This window comes from Callorhinchus milii, unplaced genomic scaffold, assembly GCF_018977255.1.
Source record: "Callorhinchus milii isolate IMCB2004 unplaced genomic scaffold, IMCB_Cmil_1.0 Scaffold24, whole genome shotgun sequence".
NCBI lineage: Eukaryota > Metazoa > Chordata > Chondrichthyes > Chimaeriformes > Callorhinchidae > Callorhinchus > Callorhinchus milii.
The window spans coordinates 3,936,563-3,950,641 of NW_024704765.1; the positions used below are offsets into that span (position 1 = coordinate 3,936,563).

General features: G+C 43.8%; 1 protein-coding gene across 1 annotated transcript; it reads right to left on the bottom strand.

The window, feature by feature from the left end:
• Nucleotides 1-2,046: 2,046 nt before the first annotated feature.
• LOC103181444 (atrial natriuretic peptide receptor 2-like) lies at nt 2,047-6,158 on the bottom strand (the record flags this gene model as incomplete). Its single annotated transcript, XM_007897915.2, has 6 exons — nt 5,721-6,158; nt 3,570-3,704; nt 2,823-2,997; nt 2,428-2,526; nt 2,208-2,299; nt 2,047-2,094 (listed from the first exon to the last, which is right to left on the bottom strand). Coding segments are annotated over exons 1-6 (987 nt in total), but the record flags the coding sequence as incomplete, so codon positions are not given.
• Nucleotides 6,159-14,079: the final 7,921 nt, after the last annotated feature.

Sequence of the window (14,079 nt, forward strand, 5' to 3'; positions counted from 1 at the left end):
CTCAGTCGCAGTTCACAAAGCCAGGCAGAAGCTCGGACTTTTCCTGTTGTCTGTTTTCGGGCTCAGCACACGTCAGGTTGGTTCTGGGAATAGAGGACTCTGATTCAATCATTGGCTCTCCATTGAATCCCTGGTCTGTGTGTCTTCCAGGCAGAGTCCCATTCTCAGAATTAGGGCTGTTATTGTGCGAGAATTCACTGGAGTGCAGCGATGTCGACAACGCCAGCTGGCTGTCAGCTTTCTGTGCAAAGTCACTCCTGACTCCTGGGTGCCCATTTGCACTGGACTCCATGATAGAGAGTGGCGTGGTCCTGTTGCTCGGCGTCTGAATGATAGAGCTGGCACCTGACTGTAAAGAAATAAAGGACAAAGTTGACTCAACACTGTCCAAAACTGCTATGTATCTAGCTTGTTCTCTTTGACATTTTGAGTTGGATATGTTTGGCTTCAAATGGGCCCATCTAGAATTATAATGATAACAATACTTGCATTTGATATAGTGCCTTATCACGTCTTTGAGACGTCTCAAAGCACTTCACAGAATATACTGTAAAATGAGTTGATTATATTTGTGGGCAAAACACAGCAGCCAATTGCGCCTGCAGGAAATGAAGCAAGCAGTCTTTTTAGGGGCTGTTTTAGTGACAAGAAGATTCTTAAACATGGATTGTGGAATGACAGATGCACAAGATATTCTGAAATGGTTTTAATAAGTTTTTAAGTATGAAACAATTCCAGAATCTTCTAGGTGATCTCTCTCGTGTCACATTTCCTAAACACAATAAAAATGTCTGATAAAGATTACTTTGTCTGTCCGAAAAACCTCAGGCACCTGGGCCAATGGATTGACTCCAATGTATTTAGGAGTGAGACCCAGTTGAGCCTGCTGATAACTGTGTCATTAAATCAGATCACTGTGGGAAGCTGTGATCTCTGAGGTTTGCAAACCCCTTGACTATCTTGGGAAATGTGTGTCTAATTTATTTCTTTTGGTCCTGTGTGATGTGGCTCTCGTTTTGATATTATCTGATTGAATTGTTCTGATTGTTCTATTTGCTTTGATCACTCGTTGCTGTGTTTTTTCACGCTCATCATATAGTTAATTTTGTATTCTTCCTCCATTGTGCTTCACTGACACTCAAACTGGTCACATTCAGTGCAGCACAAACAACATGTACATCCTGTAATCCAGTCTTGGAGCACCATCTGGTGGAAGTATCATTAATAGGTTCTACAGAAAAGGTTGTCCACTGATTACAGTGCTAACTGTAATTTCCCTAGCAGTTGTCCTTTAATAAATACATGATAATGATATTCCTTGCATTCGATGTAGAAATGTCACAAAGTGCTTCAACAATATTTGCTATCACATGTAGTGATTGTATTTGTAGTCAGCCAATTTGCACACAGCAAGTCATAAAGTGAGTGACACATTTACGGTAAGGTTTTCTGTTTGACCAGGGTAGCAGAAGAAACTCCATCCTCTTTTCAGATAGTGTCCAGAGATTGTTAATGGCCACCTGAATAGGTAAGCGGACCTCAGGCCACTTCTTCCTGCAGATTTCTTAATCAAGCATGTTTCTCCGCCTCGCCCCGTCCCTCCCCACCTTCAAATCCCACCTAAAGACCTTCCTTTTTGATCATGCTTACAGACACCTCCCCCCTCCCTATCCCCCTGGCTCGTTGTCAGACTCTGCCACTGTGAAGAGCTCTGGAACGCTACCCCGTGTGAATGGCGCTATATAAATGCACCTTGTTCTTGTGAGTTACTGTTGTAGATTATGTATGCATGAGGGTGAAATGTGCCATTTGTTTGAATTGAGCAGTTTGTGCTGAACTTTCACAGGTGGTAAATACAATGTAAATGCAATGCTATATATTATGCTGAGAGTTAAATCCCTTTCTCTTTCACAGTTGCTATTGCAGATGGTAGCACTGAGCCCCTATTGCACATACCTGCTGTATGGATGAGATGCTGTCCCCATTCTCATTTACCTTCCTTGGTCGTGGAATCCAGTGACAGACAAGACTGTCATTTTGAACACTGTAGTTTTTGTTCCCAATGAGCCAATATGTTTTCATTTTGCCCTTTCCCTGTTAGAAAGGAGAGATAACCAGAACTGTTTAGAGGATGTAAACAAAGTTTGAATGAAATGAAATATAAACTCAAAGGTCTCTTTACGAGAACCAGAACCACTGCCATTTACCTTGACCTCAGTTTCTCCTCGGGGTTCAATATCATAAGCATCATCTTTGACCAGGGCACAGAAGGTAACAGAGCTAATGTGGATTTTCTGGGCTGCAAAAGAGGCACAAGATGTAATTCTGTACAGTGGCTTAAACCACATGGTACAGTTCCATAGTACAGATCAGGATCAGACCTCGGAATGCCTTAATTTCTAATCATACTACGTTGTGGTGACTTACGCAGACTGGTGGATTCCATGCGAGATGCAGTATTTACAGTATCTCCAAAAAGGCAATAGCGAGGCATTTTGTAGCCAACCACTCCAGCCACACAGGGACCTACACACAGGAACAGTGTGGCACATATTAATATCAGAGGTCAAATGTAACATAATGTATAATATCAGACTGCGAGGGGATATTTGAAAGCTCTTTTGTGATTTCTGGACTCAGATTTTATTCAAGCTTCATTCTCCGGCAGTATTACATTCCCAGAACTCTTTGCATTACCAAGATTACAACAACAACTTGCATTTATATAGCGCCCCTCACGCAGGGTAGCGTCCCAGGGCTCTTAACCTATTACCACTGAACTATTCAGTGTGCTGCGTCTGTGTCCTCTGTGCAGTACAAACCTGTGTGAACGCCAGCCCTCAGCTGCAGCCTGTCATTTGGCATGTGAGGAATTGGCACCTGCCGTACAGCTGCTACCAGATCCAGGGCCATTTTAGCAATCTCGTCAGCGTGCTTGTTCCCATTGCGCTCGGGGAGGCCACTCACTACCATGTAGGCATCGCCAATCGTCTCCACCTGAAATACAGAATAGAATAAAATCCTTACATGGTTTTCTGTTAAAAATGTAAATGTAAAGCCTCATGAACTGCTTGCACTGCACTGAGTGAAACTGGTTCTGTTTGTTTTTGTTCTTGGGGGAATATTACTTTTGTCATAGGTGTTGAATGATGACATTCATGAGTTCTCCCACTTATTGGGTGTCAGTTGACTGACTGGCTCAGTTGGGCTCACTCTTGCCTTTCAGTCAGAAGGTTGCGGGTTCAAACACCACGTTTGGACTTTGAATTCATATTGTAACCAGGCTGACACCCTAATATAGAGCTGGCAGAAAACTACATTGACTCAGGTGCTGTCATTTGGATGAGGTGCCAGATGTCAGCCTTTTCAGGTGGGCAGTAAACATACCCTGCAACTCTTTGAAAAGAGAAGGGAGTTTCTCCCAGTGTCCTTACCAAAGAATGCTGCATTTGTCTACAAAAATACACAGCATAACCCTGGGAAGCAATTTGAAATGTCCTCACGACGTGAAAAACGCTCTATCAAATGCGAGGATTATTATTAAAGCTTGTCGTTCCTGAGTGTTGTACCTTATACACATCGTACGATTCAATCCTGGTGTCAAAGCACATGTAGAGGTTGTTCAGCATCTCCACAACCTGGAGAGGAGCACATGAGGCCGCGATGCTTGTGAATCCAACAATGTCTGAGAAAAATATTGTCACCTGCCAATAAGTTTAAAAACAACTGTAACGACATGTACCTTTGGGGCCACTGCACACACAGTTGTTGACTAAGATTGTGACTTTCACACCAGTTAATCAATACCTGTGGATCCTTTTTGCTCTGAAGCAGTTTAATACTGTCAATATATTCTCTTTTTCTTCCCATTGTATTAGTTTGAGTTATTTTCGCCCACAAATACACAGTCAATTCACTTTACAGTATATTCTGTGAAGCGCTTTGAGACATCTCAAACATGTGATAAGGCACTATATTAAATGCAAGGACTATTATTATTATTTAAACTCCTGCAGAGAGAATTGGTCAGTGGTTCCAAGTACCTCTACTGCTTCTGGTTCGTAATCCAACAATCTACCTCTGGGAATTTCCAATGTGTAGGTGGGATGCATGGAAATATCAGTTTGGTTTGGATACTCTTAAGCATGGTGATGAGTTTCTGCATGTGGCTGGCGAAAAAAAAAGATTTGTAATAGGCGAGGGTGGGGTGAGAGGTCAAGTGGAGCTGGGGAAGAAACATGTGCTCATTTTCCTTTCCTTCCTTAAACCTGGTCCCTCATCTCATTTTGCGATTGCACCTGAGAGTCTGTTTACAATGGCTGCTCAACATCTCAGGGTAAAAAAAGCAGCAAAGGCTAGTGCCTTTGACCATGCCTTCAGCTCCCCTCTCGACTCTCTACCCCCTCCTCGCTCCCTCCCTTCCCTCCCCTCACCATTTTCCCCCTGCTCGGGTCCTGACCCAACTGTACAGCGCCTTGGGACGTCCTCCCGACGTGAAAGGCGCTCTATAAATGGAATCTTGTTGTTGTTGTTGTAGTGGTACGGCTCATACACTGCACAGGGCACTGTCTGTTGGTATAGCAGCTCATTTGGACATCTTTCCCTCAAAAGGGCTGTGGATGTTGGATCCATTCAAGTTTTCAATACTGAGGTGGATTGATATTTGTTAGGTCAGGGCATCAAAGGATATGGGGCAAGGGCGGGTTAACTGGAGTTAAGCCACAGATCAGCCCTGACCTTATAGACTGGTGGAACAGGCTCGAGGGGCTGAATGTCCTTCTCCTGGATGATTTCAGCCTGGCACCTGAGATGGGAGCACTGATGCATTGCTTGTGTGAGTGCTGTTATAGCAGGGACAGATCAGTCACACTACAAACCAGACTCAAATAAACACATCTCTTTTTGTTCTCTTATTTACATGCATTACTTCAAGAGACCTGCTTTCTTCCATCCCCTGTTGCGAACTTTCAGACAATGTTTGATCCGGTCCAGGTCGGTGGTTGAAATTGGCTAATTAATTCTAATTATTTCTCGAAAACGACAGCTACAAATGACATTCAAATGCTAATAAGTTGTACACCTGACAGCAATTTGCTATCCACCATGGAGCGAAATGAGCATGGGATCAGGCAGTCTGAGCCCTGAGCACCCCCTGATCGTGGTTGGTATAAATATTACGAAATATTTAATATTGGATAAAATCTTTATGTTGGACGACATCATCTTTAGACCCAATCTGTTGGAAGCGCTTCTCTGCGTTGACTAATTAAACTCAGAGCATCATAGCATCGAGAGTCTAATCACACACACACCCCACCCATCCCCATACCCCACACACACTCATACGCACACACAGAGTTGCCCCCTCTCCCCCCACCACACACACAGTGTCCCCCACCAACATACACAGCCCCCCCCCCACACACACACACACACAGCCCCACACACAGCCCCCCCCCCACACACACACACATCAGCCCCCCCACCACCTCCCCGACACACAGCCCCCTCATACACACATACTCTTCCCCCCACACACACACACCCAAATCTTTCTGGTCCAGGGCTTTTACACAGTGATTGTGCACAGTTGCAGATTGCACACTCTCCCAGAGCCGGGGAGGGGGTGGTGGGGGGGGGGAGGGGGTGGTGGTGGGGGGGTCACTCACTCACAGATCGGCTTCAGTTGTCACATTGCCGGAGTTCCCAACATCTTTTACCTGCTCATAGCTTTCTGCCTCCACATGCTTGTGCTTCCGGAGCTGTCTGGCCACTGATTTGGGCAACATCTGGTGGAGGAGGTCCTCAGCCACCCGCCGCTCACGCTTCAGGTCATCTGTTCTCTCATTGAGACTCCGAGCATAGTTCTGGATCCAATGTGTCATCTGTCGGAAGGACACAAGCACTATTGGGTAGATGAGGCAGGCCACCACCAACAAGCTGACCTTGAGGCTGACAGCAGAGAGGATGTCTCTGGATTTCTGTCTCAGGCTATCATTACTCTTCTGAAGCAAACAGTCCTGGACAGCACTGAGCTCCTGAACGTCGACTCCTATCGGGTGCTGGTTGTCAGCAGTCGGGAAATGAAACAGAACGATGGGTTCGTAAAGAGAAATCGTTTCGGAGCGGGTAAAGTGTGGCGAGAAATTAGCATTCATCTTCCAGCATCTCTGCATGTTGTCTGACATGAATAGAGCAAAGTTGAGGCTTGTAATGATCTGCTGCCAACCATCTGATGATCCTCTGGCCTGGATGTGACCTGTGATCTGTGGATCCTAAAGATGACCTCCTTAATCCTGAGTGTCAACCTGAGGGACATCACATCAGCCCAGTCCTGGTTCGCCCTGACTATGGCGAGATCTTTCTCTGGGTCTCCAAGAACATCGAGCAGATCAGCAATGATCAAGGAGAGAATAGTATCAACATCACCTTCGGAGCCTCCTTCGGCCCATGAGTTTGTTTTGAGACTTGCCAGGGTTTTATTGACAAATTTAGTGCAAGTCCAATCTTCCTTTGAACAGCTGTAGCCCCCGCTGTGTTCCAGCTCGGTGCACATGGCGTCCATCCATCTCAAGGCTTGGGCAGTGATGGACTGGTTGCTTCGGATCTTGGAGGAATGGGTACCATTTTGCCACCAAAAGGCGCTGCGGTCCTCCTGGAAACGGCTGATGAAGTGGATAAGGAGGGAGGTGGGACAGGAGGTCAGTGCCTGGAGGGCGCTCTGGGTGTCTCTCCACACCTCCAGGCTGCCCCTCAGGTCCAGGGAGACGGAGCCCAGTAAAGAAATCAGAGAGAGGAGGCAAACTGCCATAATACGTCGAACTGTGCGGCTGCCTCCAACTCTGGGAGGGGCAGAGCATCTGAGGAAGATTGCAGAACCATCAGCAAATCTATATCAATGACACTTGCGGTTGTACATGAATTAATTGCAACTCGCAGAGAATTTGGTATTGAATACTCTCTCTCTGTATATATATATATATATGTGAACATTTATATGAATATGTCCACAATGGTTCTCTGCTGTTGGAGGTCAAACGCACTCAAAACGGATCGGGCAGAGATTTATTGACGCAATTTATTTATTGCGTGAATAAATAAACGTCAGAATTTTCCCTTTGAAACGACCCCCTGTTTCAGCAATTTTTAAAAAAATATATATACATATATAAAGTCTTTTAAATATATTATTGGCGGTTCCCTCGTTCAGTAGCAGCACATAAAACAGACGTGACATTTTTAAACGAAGTACTATATTTTATTTTCCTTTGCAAACGGGATAATAGTTTAATGATCCCCATTGAAACCTTTTTTTATTTGTATGGGATACATCCGTAGCTTGAAATATAACTCGCACGTTTGAAGTAAATTAGTTTCACAAGTTGCAGATTTTTTTCTCCTTAAAAACATATTTAAAAAATATATTGTGAAGTGCAGAATCATGTGAACCTCCGCTGTTCATGTTTGGCTGTTTTGTAACGGAAATATTATATTAAAAAAGCCTCCCATCTTTACCCCACAACATTTACAGTCACTACACTTTACAGTCTATCCAATGCAGCGCTTTGAGACATCTCGAAGACGTGATAAGGCGCTGTATCAAATGTCAGGGATATTATTATTATTATCTCAATTAAATAAACCGTTCTGTAAAAGGAACCATTGCCAGAAGCCCTCACTCACACACTCACTGCTCACCTCCTTCGCTCCTGGTTAGTATTTTTTTGCCTGAACATTTCTATATATTTTCGTTTGTGTTTCCCCGAATGTCTCTCTGTGGACTGCAGAGATTTCCATATTTCAGACTAAATTCTATGTTGATTAGATGTCTACATTGTCCTAACCGTTTGAATGTTAGCAAACGTGTCTTAGCTTCTGTGTAGAGTCAGATCAGAGTCAGTTTATTGGTGAGTAATAATGAGCAGAGAATTATTATTATTATTATTATTATTGTGTTTTTATATGTTCCGAATTCCCTGCTCGCAATGTACGAGTTCCCAAAGATGTGAACTGTGAAGTGTTTAGCTGTGTGTTAGTCCTGTTGGATCCTTTCCGAGAGGAAAGATTATTTGTACTGTCTGTGCTATCGAATTTTTTTTTTTAGCAATTTTATTTTCAGGATATTTTCCGTTAATTTACTATTTATTTCGTTTACTGTTACAAATGCCGACATTTATTATTCGTTTTATGATATTTTCGATGGGTCACTGCCCCTCTGGGAATGTTTTCTGCGCCACACAATGTTCTGTCACTGATGTTTGCAGCGAATTAACCGATATGGTTTTTTTTTAAAGTCAGAATTTAGAATAATCGGTCAGTCACTGGTCATCTGCGGTCCCTTTCCCGTTACCGACTGATCTGCAGTGTGACATTCACACTCACTCACTCACTCACTCACACACACACACACTCACTCACTCACTCACACACAGTCACTTACTCACACACACACTCACTCACTCACTCACGCACTCACTCACACACTCACTCACTCACTCATTCACACACACATTCACTCACTCACACACTCACTCACACACACAGTCACTTACTCACACACACAGTCACTCACACACTCACTCACACACTCACTCACTCACTCACTCACTCACTCAATCACACACTCACTCACTCGCTCACTCACCAACACACTCACTCACGCACACACTCACTCACTCACTCACACACAGTCACTCACTCACACACACACTCACTCACTCACTCACTCACTCACTCACTCACTCACTCACTCACTCACACACTCACTCACTCATTCACACACACATTCACTCACTCACACACTCACTCACACACACACAGTCACTTACTCACTCACACACACTCACACACTCACTCACTCACACACACACTCACTCACTCACTCAATCACACACTCACTCACTCACGCACACACTCACTCACTCGCTCACTCACCAACACACTCACTCACGCACACACTCACACACTCACTCACACACTCACTAACATTACACACTCACTCACACACTCTCACATTCACTCTCTCTCTCTCTCACACACACACACACACAGAACGACTTTATAATACCATCTATTCTGCTGTTCTCACTCGAAAAATCCTCCTGTGGTCCCGTTTCGTTTCGTTTCATTTCATTCCATTCGGTCAGTTATTTACCTGTGACAATCACAGAGGGTATCCGAGTCCTCGGCTCCTGTCTTTCCGGACACATTGACTGCCCTGAGGGGGGAGTGGGGCGACTGTCCTTCAGCTTTAGCTGCAGAGGAGGGGGGGTCACAGGCCCTGTCCTGTCTGTTGGCTGCGGACATCAGCAACACACTGAGAGGGAGAAACCACAATCCTCCCACAGACTCGGGATGTGGTCCTGCAGACACCTCACTGGGACTCTCTCCTCTCGTCCCACACACTGGAAATTGGGAATGTGATGGGGAGGGAGTGTGGGAATCCCCAGTGCTGGACCACCGCCTCCCAACACAGCATCAGGACCAAACCTCCCAACCCGACTGTGTGGATGACAGAGCGCCGGAGAGGAAGGGGTTAAGGGGAGGGGGGGGCAGAGAGATGGTGGGATGGGGAGTGCGGAGGGAGGGGGTCCCTAATACAGGAGGAGGAGAGGGAATGGAATAGGAATGGGAAAATATGACGTGGGAAAGGATAGGAAGAGATGCAAATCTTGCTCTCTGCAGCCTCTCAGCCAGGACCCTGTCAACAGGAAATCCACCATCTTATTCCACTTTGTATATTAATAATAATTATTACAATAATTAATAATTATTATTACTATGTTGTTTCTGATTTCTGCCTCAGTCTCCCCTAAGCTATATGTAAACCACTTCAGGTCCCAGGCAGGGAATTCAAAACTTATTGCTTTTTATTCGTATTTAATATTCAATTTTATTTATCCGCACGCCTCTGTTTACCTTAGCAGTTGTTAGTCGATTGGCGGATCGCTTTCCTGGGGCAATAATTCCTTTTTTAAAAATGTGGGTCGCTCAATCCACGACCGTTTGTCGGACACTGCTGTGCGCAATTGGTTGCCGCGTTTCGCCCACAAAACACACAGTCAATCCACTTTAAATACATAATGTGAAGCACTTTAAGACATCTTAACAATGTGATAAAGCGCTATATTAAATGCAAGGATTATTATTCTACTCTATTTCTCAGATTCTCTCCTCTGACCTTAGGAATGAACTCAACAGCACAAGTCCAAGTGGTTTTGTCTGAAATGTTTAACATTTTTTTCTCCCATTTGAGGATGCATGACTGACCTCTGACCATACTCTTAAAATAGCAATCCTCCTTTTGTTTTCTCTGTTCTCCTTTTCTTGCGTGGGGATTTTCTATAAAAATAATAATCCTTACATTTGATCCAGCACCTTTCAAGTTTGGAGGACATCTGAAAGCGTTTCACAGGATGTACCGTAAAGTGTAGCAACTGTGTATTTTTGTAGATGATCACGGCAGCTAATTTGTGCACAGCAATGCCACACAAACAGCAATGCCACACAAACAGCCTTAAAGTGAGTGACCAATTTTATTTGGGATTGTTAGCACAATCATGAGTCCAGAGTTAATCAGAGCTAAGTAACAAATGAAGTAGTGTCTCACGAGTTGGAGACCTTTTATTTAACAAACCACATGTGTGGTGTGAATGTCGACAATGATTACTCTGTCGCCGTTCTAACCTTTTAAGCAGATGTGAGGTAAGCCACTGCTTCAATCATGCGGCATCTTCAAAGGCAGGAAAACATACATATAAATCATGGCGATTCATTGTAATGCAACTTGTACTTCAATGTATCAGGTGCAATAAGGTAGCATTCAGAAATAAGGGGCAATTTTGTATTCATGCTGTAATGGTTTGGAAAGCCTCAGGATAATAGGCCTGTTGGCACTCTCGCTCCGGGATTCTGTTGTCAGTCACCCAGCAGAGGATTTAAAGATGTGTTATCAAAGGAGAGAGTTCTACACTGATTTGTTTAAGTGATGGTGTAGACGAGTGTGCACTGTTTTGCTAAACTGCGTTTTAGGTGAATGAATAGAGGTGGAGTCTATCCGTGTTTGCTATGTCCTAATCTACAGGAACATTGGAGCCATTTGTTTGTCTTTGATGAGTAAACCTCAAGATCTCTGTACAGATTCACCTGAGGTCTTTTTGACTTCAGAGTGATAATGACCCTGTTCTGCCAAAATGCTGTTGTGAGATGAATTTGCAACAGATATTCCCAAATGCATTCTGGTCAGTGATCAGGACAGAGGAGCCCTACTTCTAACACTACAGAGTCACTACTTGCAGTGCTATGTTGTTTTGTATTGGGAATGAACAAGATGCTAACTTATGAGCTGTACATGTGAATATAATAATCCTTGCATTTGATATAGCGCCTTATCACGTCATTGGGGCATCTCAAACGCTATTCTGTTGGGCAAAACGAATGATTATTGATCAAGATTTGCCCAATTCATTAATTGATCTGCAACCCCAGCCACAAAGGGAATAAAAACTTGCTCGGCCAGAGACACCTGACTTGCTGGTCGTGAAGACAGCCATCAGGTCTGCAATTGTCCTTTGATAATTTCCGGCTTAAAGAATTTGGGGGGGAGGGGGGGGAACAACCCTTAATAATAATCCTTCCATTTGATATAGCACCTTATCACATCTTTGCAACGTCTCAACCCTTGAGGAACATGTTTCAGTCTAATTCGGTTTGTGGAGTTGAGTGGGGCCTAAACTCGATCACTAATAAAAAAAAATTAAGGAAATTCAGATGGACTTGTCTCTCTTGCTTGTTGAGTGATCTCCTCCACTCATTGAATTGCTTCTGTTTTGGGCTAAGAAACTCCCCCTGCACTGTGGTCTTTGCTGGCAGTTCCTATTCAAGGCTGAATATTCATCCTGTTCTGTCATTGCACTGTTCTGATCAGCTTGTTCTCTAATAATACAACACTCTATTACAAGCCCTTTTGATGTTGGAGCTGGAGAGGCCAGGAGCTCGGAGAGCCAGCTGAGCCCCACTAATAACCCAAACAAACAATTTACTGAGACAGACGTAGAGCATCACTCTATGCTAAATATTATCTTTGTATTACATTTTACAATCAGCTCTTGTACACTGCTCTGGGGACCATGAGCTGACCAGTCTTTAGCACTTCTCTAACACAGATCTGTCTAGCTGAAATCTTAGCTCTGTCTAACCACTGTCATTCCTTTGGTCTGTGAGCTACGAGTCTTACATTTGGTGTTAAATAGAAAGATTGAGTGCAAATGTTCCCATTACCTTAATGGGGGAAGACTGTGTTCAGAGGCCTGGCGGTGTTTGCAGAGAGATGCTCCCCTGCTGGAATGGGTTACTAGTAAGCCAGGAATTCCTGATGCTGTGATTGGGAATGTGGGTATTCCTGAGAGCTGAGATCCAATGTGTGAAGGGCTTGCTTCATCCACAACGCTCACGATCATGTACGAAACTGATTCCCACGGCAAGGCTATTACCTCTGCTTCAGGCACATGAATAGTAAAAACTGTTGCTAAAATGACCTCTTTAGAGCATGGTTTAACTTGGATTTTTTATTACTATTAGCGTTCTTTAATACTATTAGTGAGTGTATAACCCTTGAGAAATGGTTCTCCTGTTTTTTTTCCACCCAGTATAATTACTGATAGAGCAAATGCTGTGATACAGGAGGAAATCATTGCTATTTAATGACCACAGTTGTAGACATTGTCAGTGAGGAGTTAAGAACTTTGAGCAAAAGGGCTGCAGGTTGAGTTGATCATCAGGGGATTGCTGTACTCTGCTGGTTTCAACAAGAGCCAGGGCAAAACATACTCATTCAGTTTCCTCTCTTCCCAAGGATGCCAGGTGGGAGGGATAAAAAAGCGAGGCAGTGGAAACATCTTTGTAGTTCCTCATTTAATCCAGTGCAGCAGGCAGAAATACCAGCGCCATGCTGGCTACTTCATCATAGCAGAGTTTCAATCCCACTTACACTGCATTACAACCAACAAACAGCGAAAGGAAAACACCAGAATTATGTTGATAGTTACCTCCAATAACTTGAATCATTCAAACAGATCTTTGTAAGCATAAAAAATTATTAAACAGTAACAAAAAATAAAATGCAATAGGTCGATCACATCAGCAGTTTTGGAACTGCTCCATTTGGCAGTAGCGTTGGTAACTGGATGTGAGGCGCCTTCAGTCTGATATTGTATTCTGCAAACACCCAGCCCTTCACCCTCAGAGGCACAACATTTTTATGGTCTCAGAGTAAAGACCAATAATTTAAAATTTAAGATTAAGAATTTGGAAAATTCCTCTAGGAACAGAACCTTGTGAACATTGTAGTCATTCCTTAAGCGAGACGTTCCAGAAATTTGTGAGAAACTAGACGGTAGCATTAAGCATTCAATGCAAACTGACCAGCAGATCAAATGGGAATTAAACAGAAGGAAAGCAGTACTCAGGAGGGATTTGTCGTGCTGTCCTCTTCTATGTATAATGATTTAAAGTTCTCTCTCATCTCCACTTCTTTTCTGCTACAAAGGAAAAACAAGGGAGGACTGATAACAGACGCAGGTGCAGTAGTCTCGTCTCCTTGCCTCAGAGCTGCCATTAGATTGCAGGGAGTGAAAAGGTTTAAAGTGTTAATGTTTTGTTGAGTGAAATATTCGAAAGTGGGGGTAAAAAAGTGAGGTTTTTCTATCATTCTCAGCCACGCCAGTCAGAACCAAGAGTTTATTGCACAAGTGGTTACCATTAGCTTCTCCAGAAACTGCAGCATCAAACCTATCATTACTCCCAGCCACAACTTGCCATGTAGAACGAATGTTATCCTGCCCAGCGGTTCACAGGGTGGTACGGGGCTGTGCTCTGAGGCACATTCTGTGCAGAATGTGGTGGGTGAAGCAACGAGCACATTCCTGACAGAAAAAAACTCCAGCCTCTTTTACGAAATACACAGCATTTGTCCGGAAACTGACAACAGTGGATTAACACAATTCAGAGCGATTACAAGAGTTTTTTTTTTGCAAAACAATTTAAATATATTCACATCCACTTTAAAATTTACAACTCGTG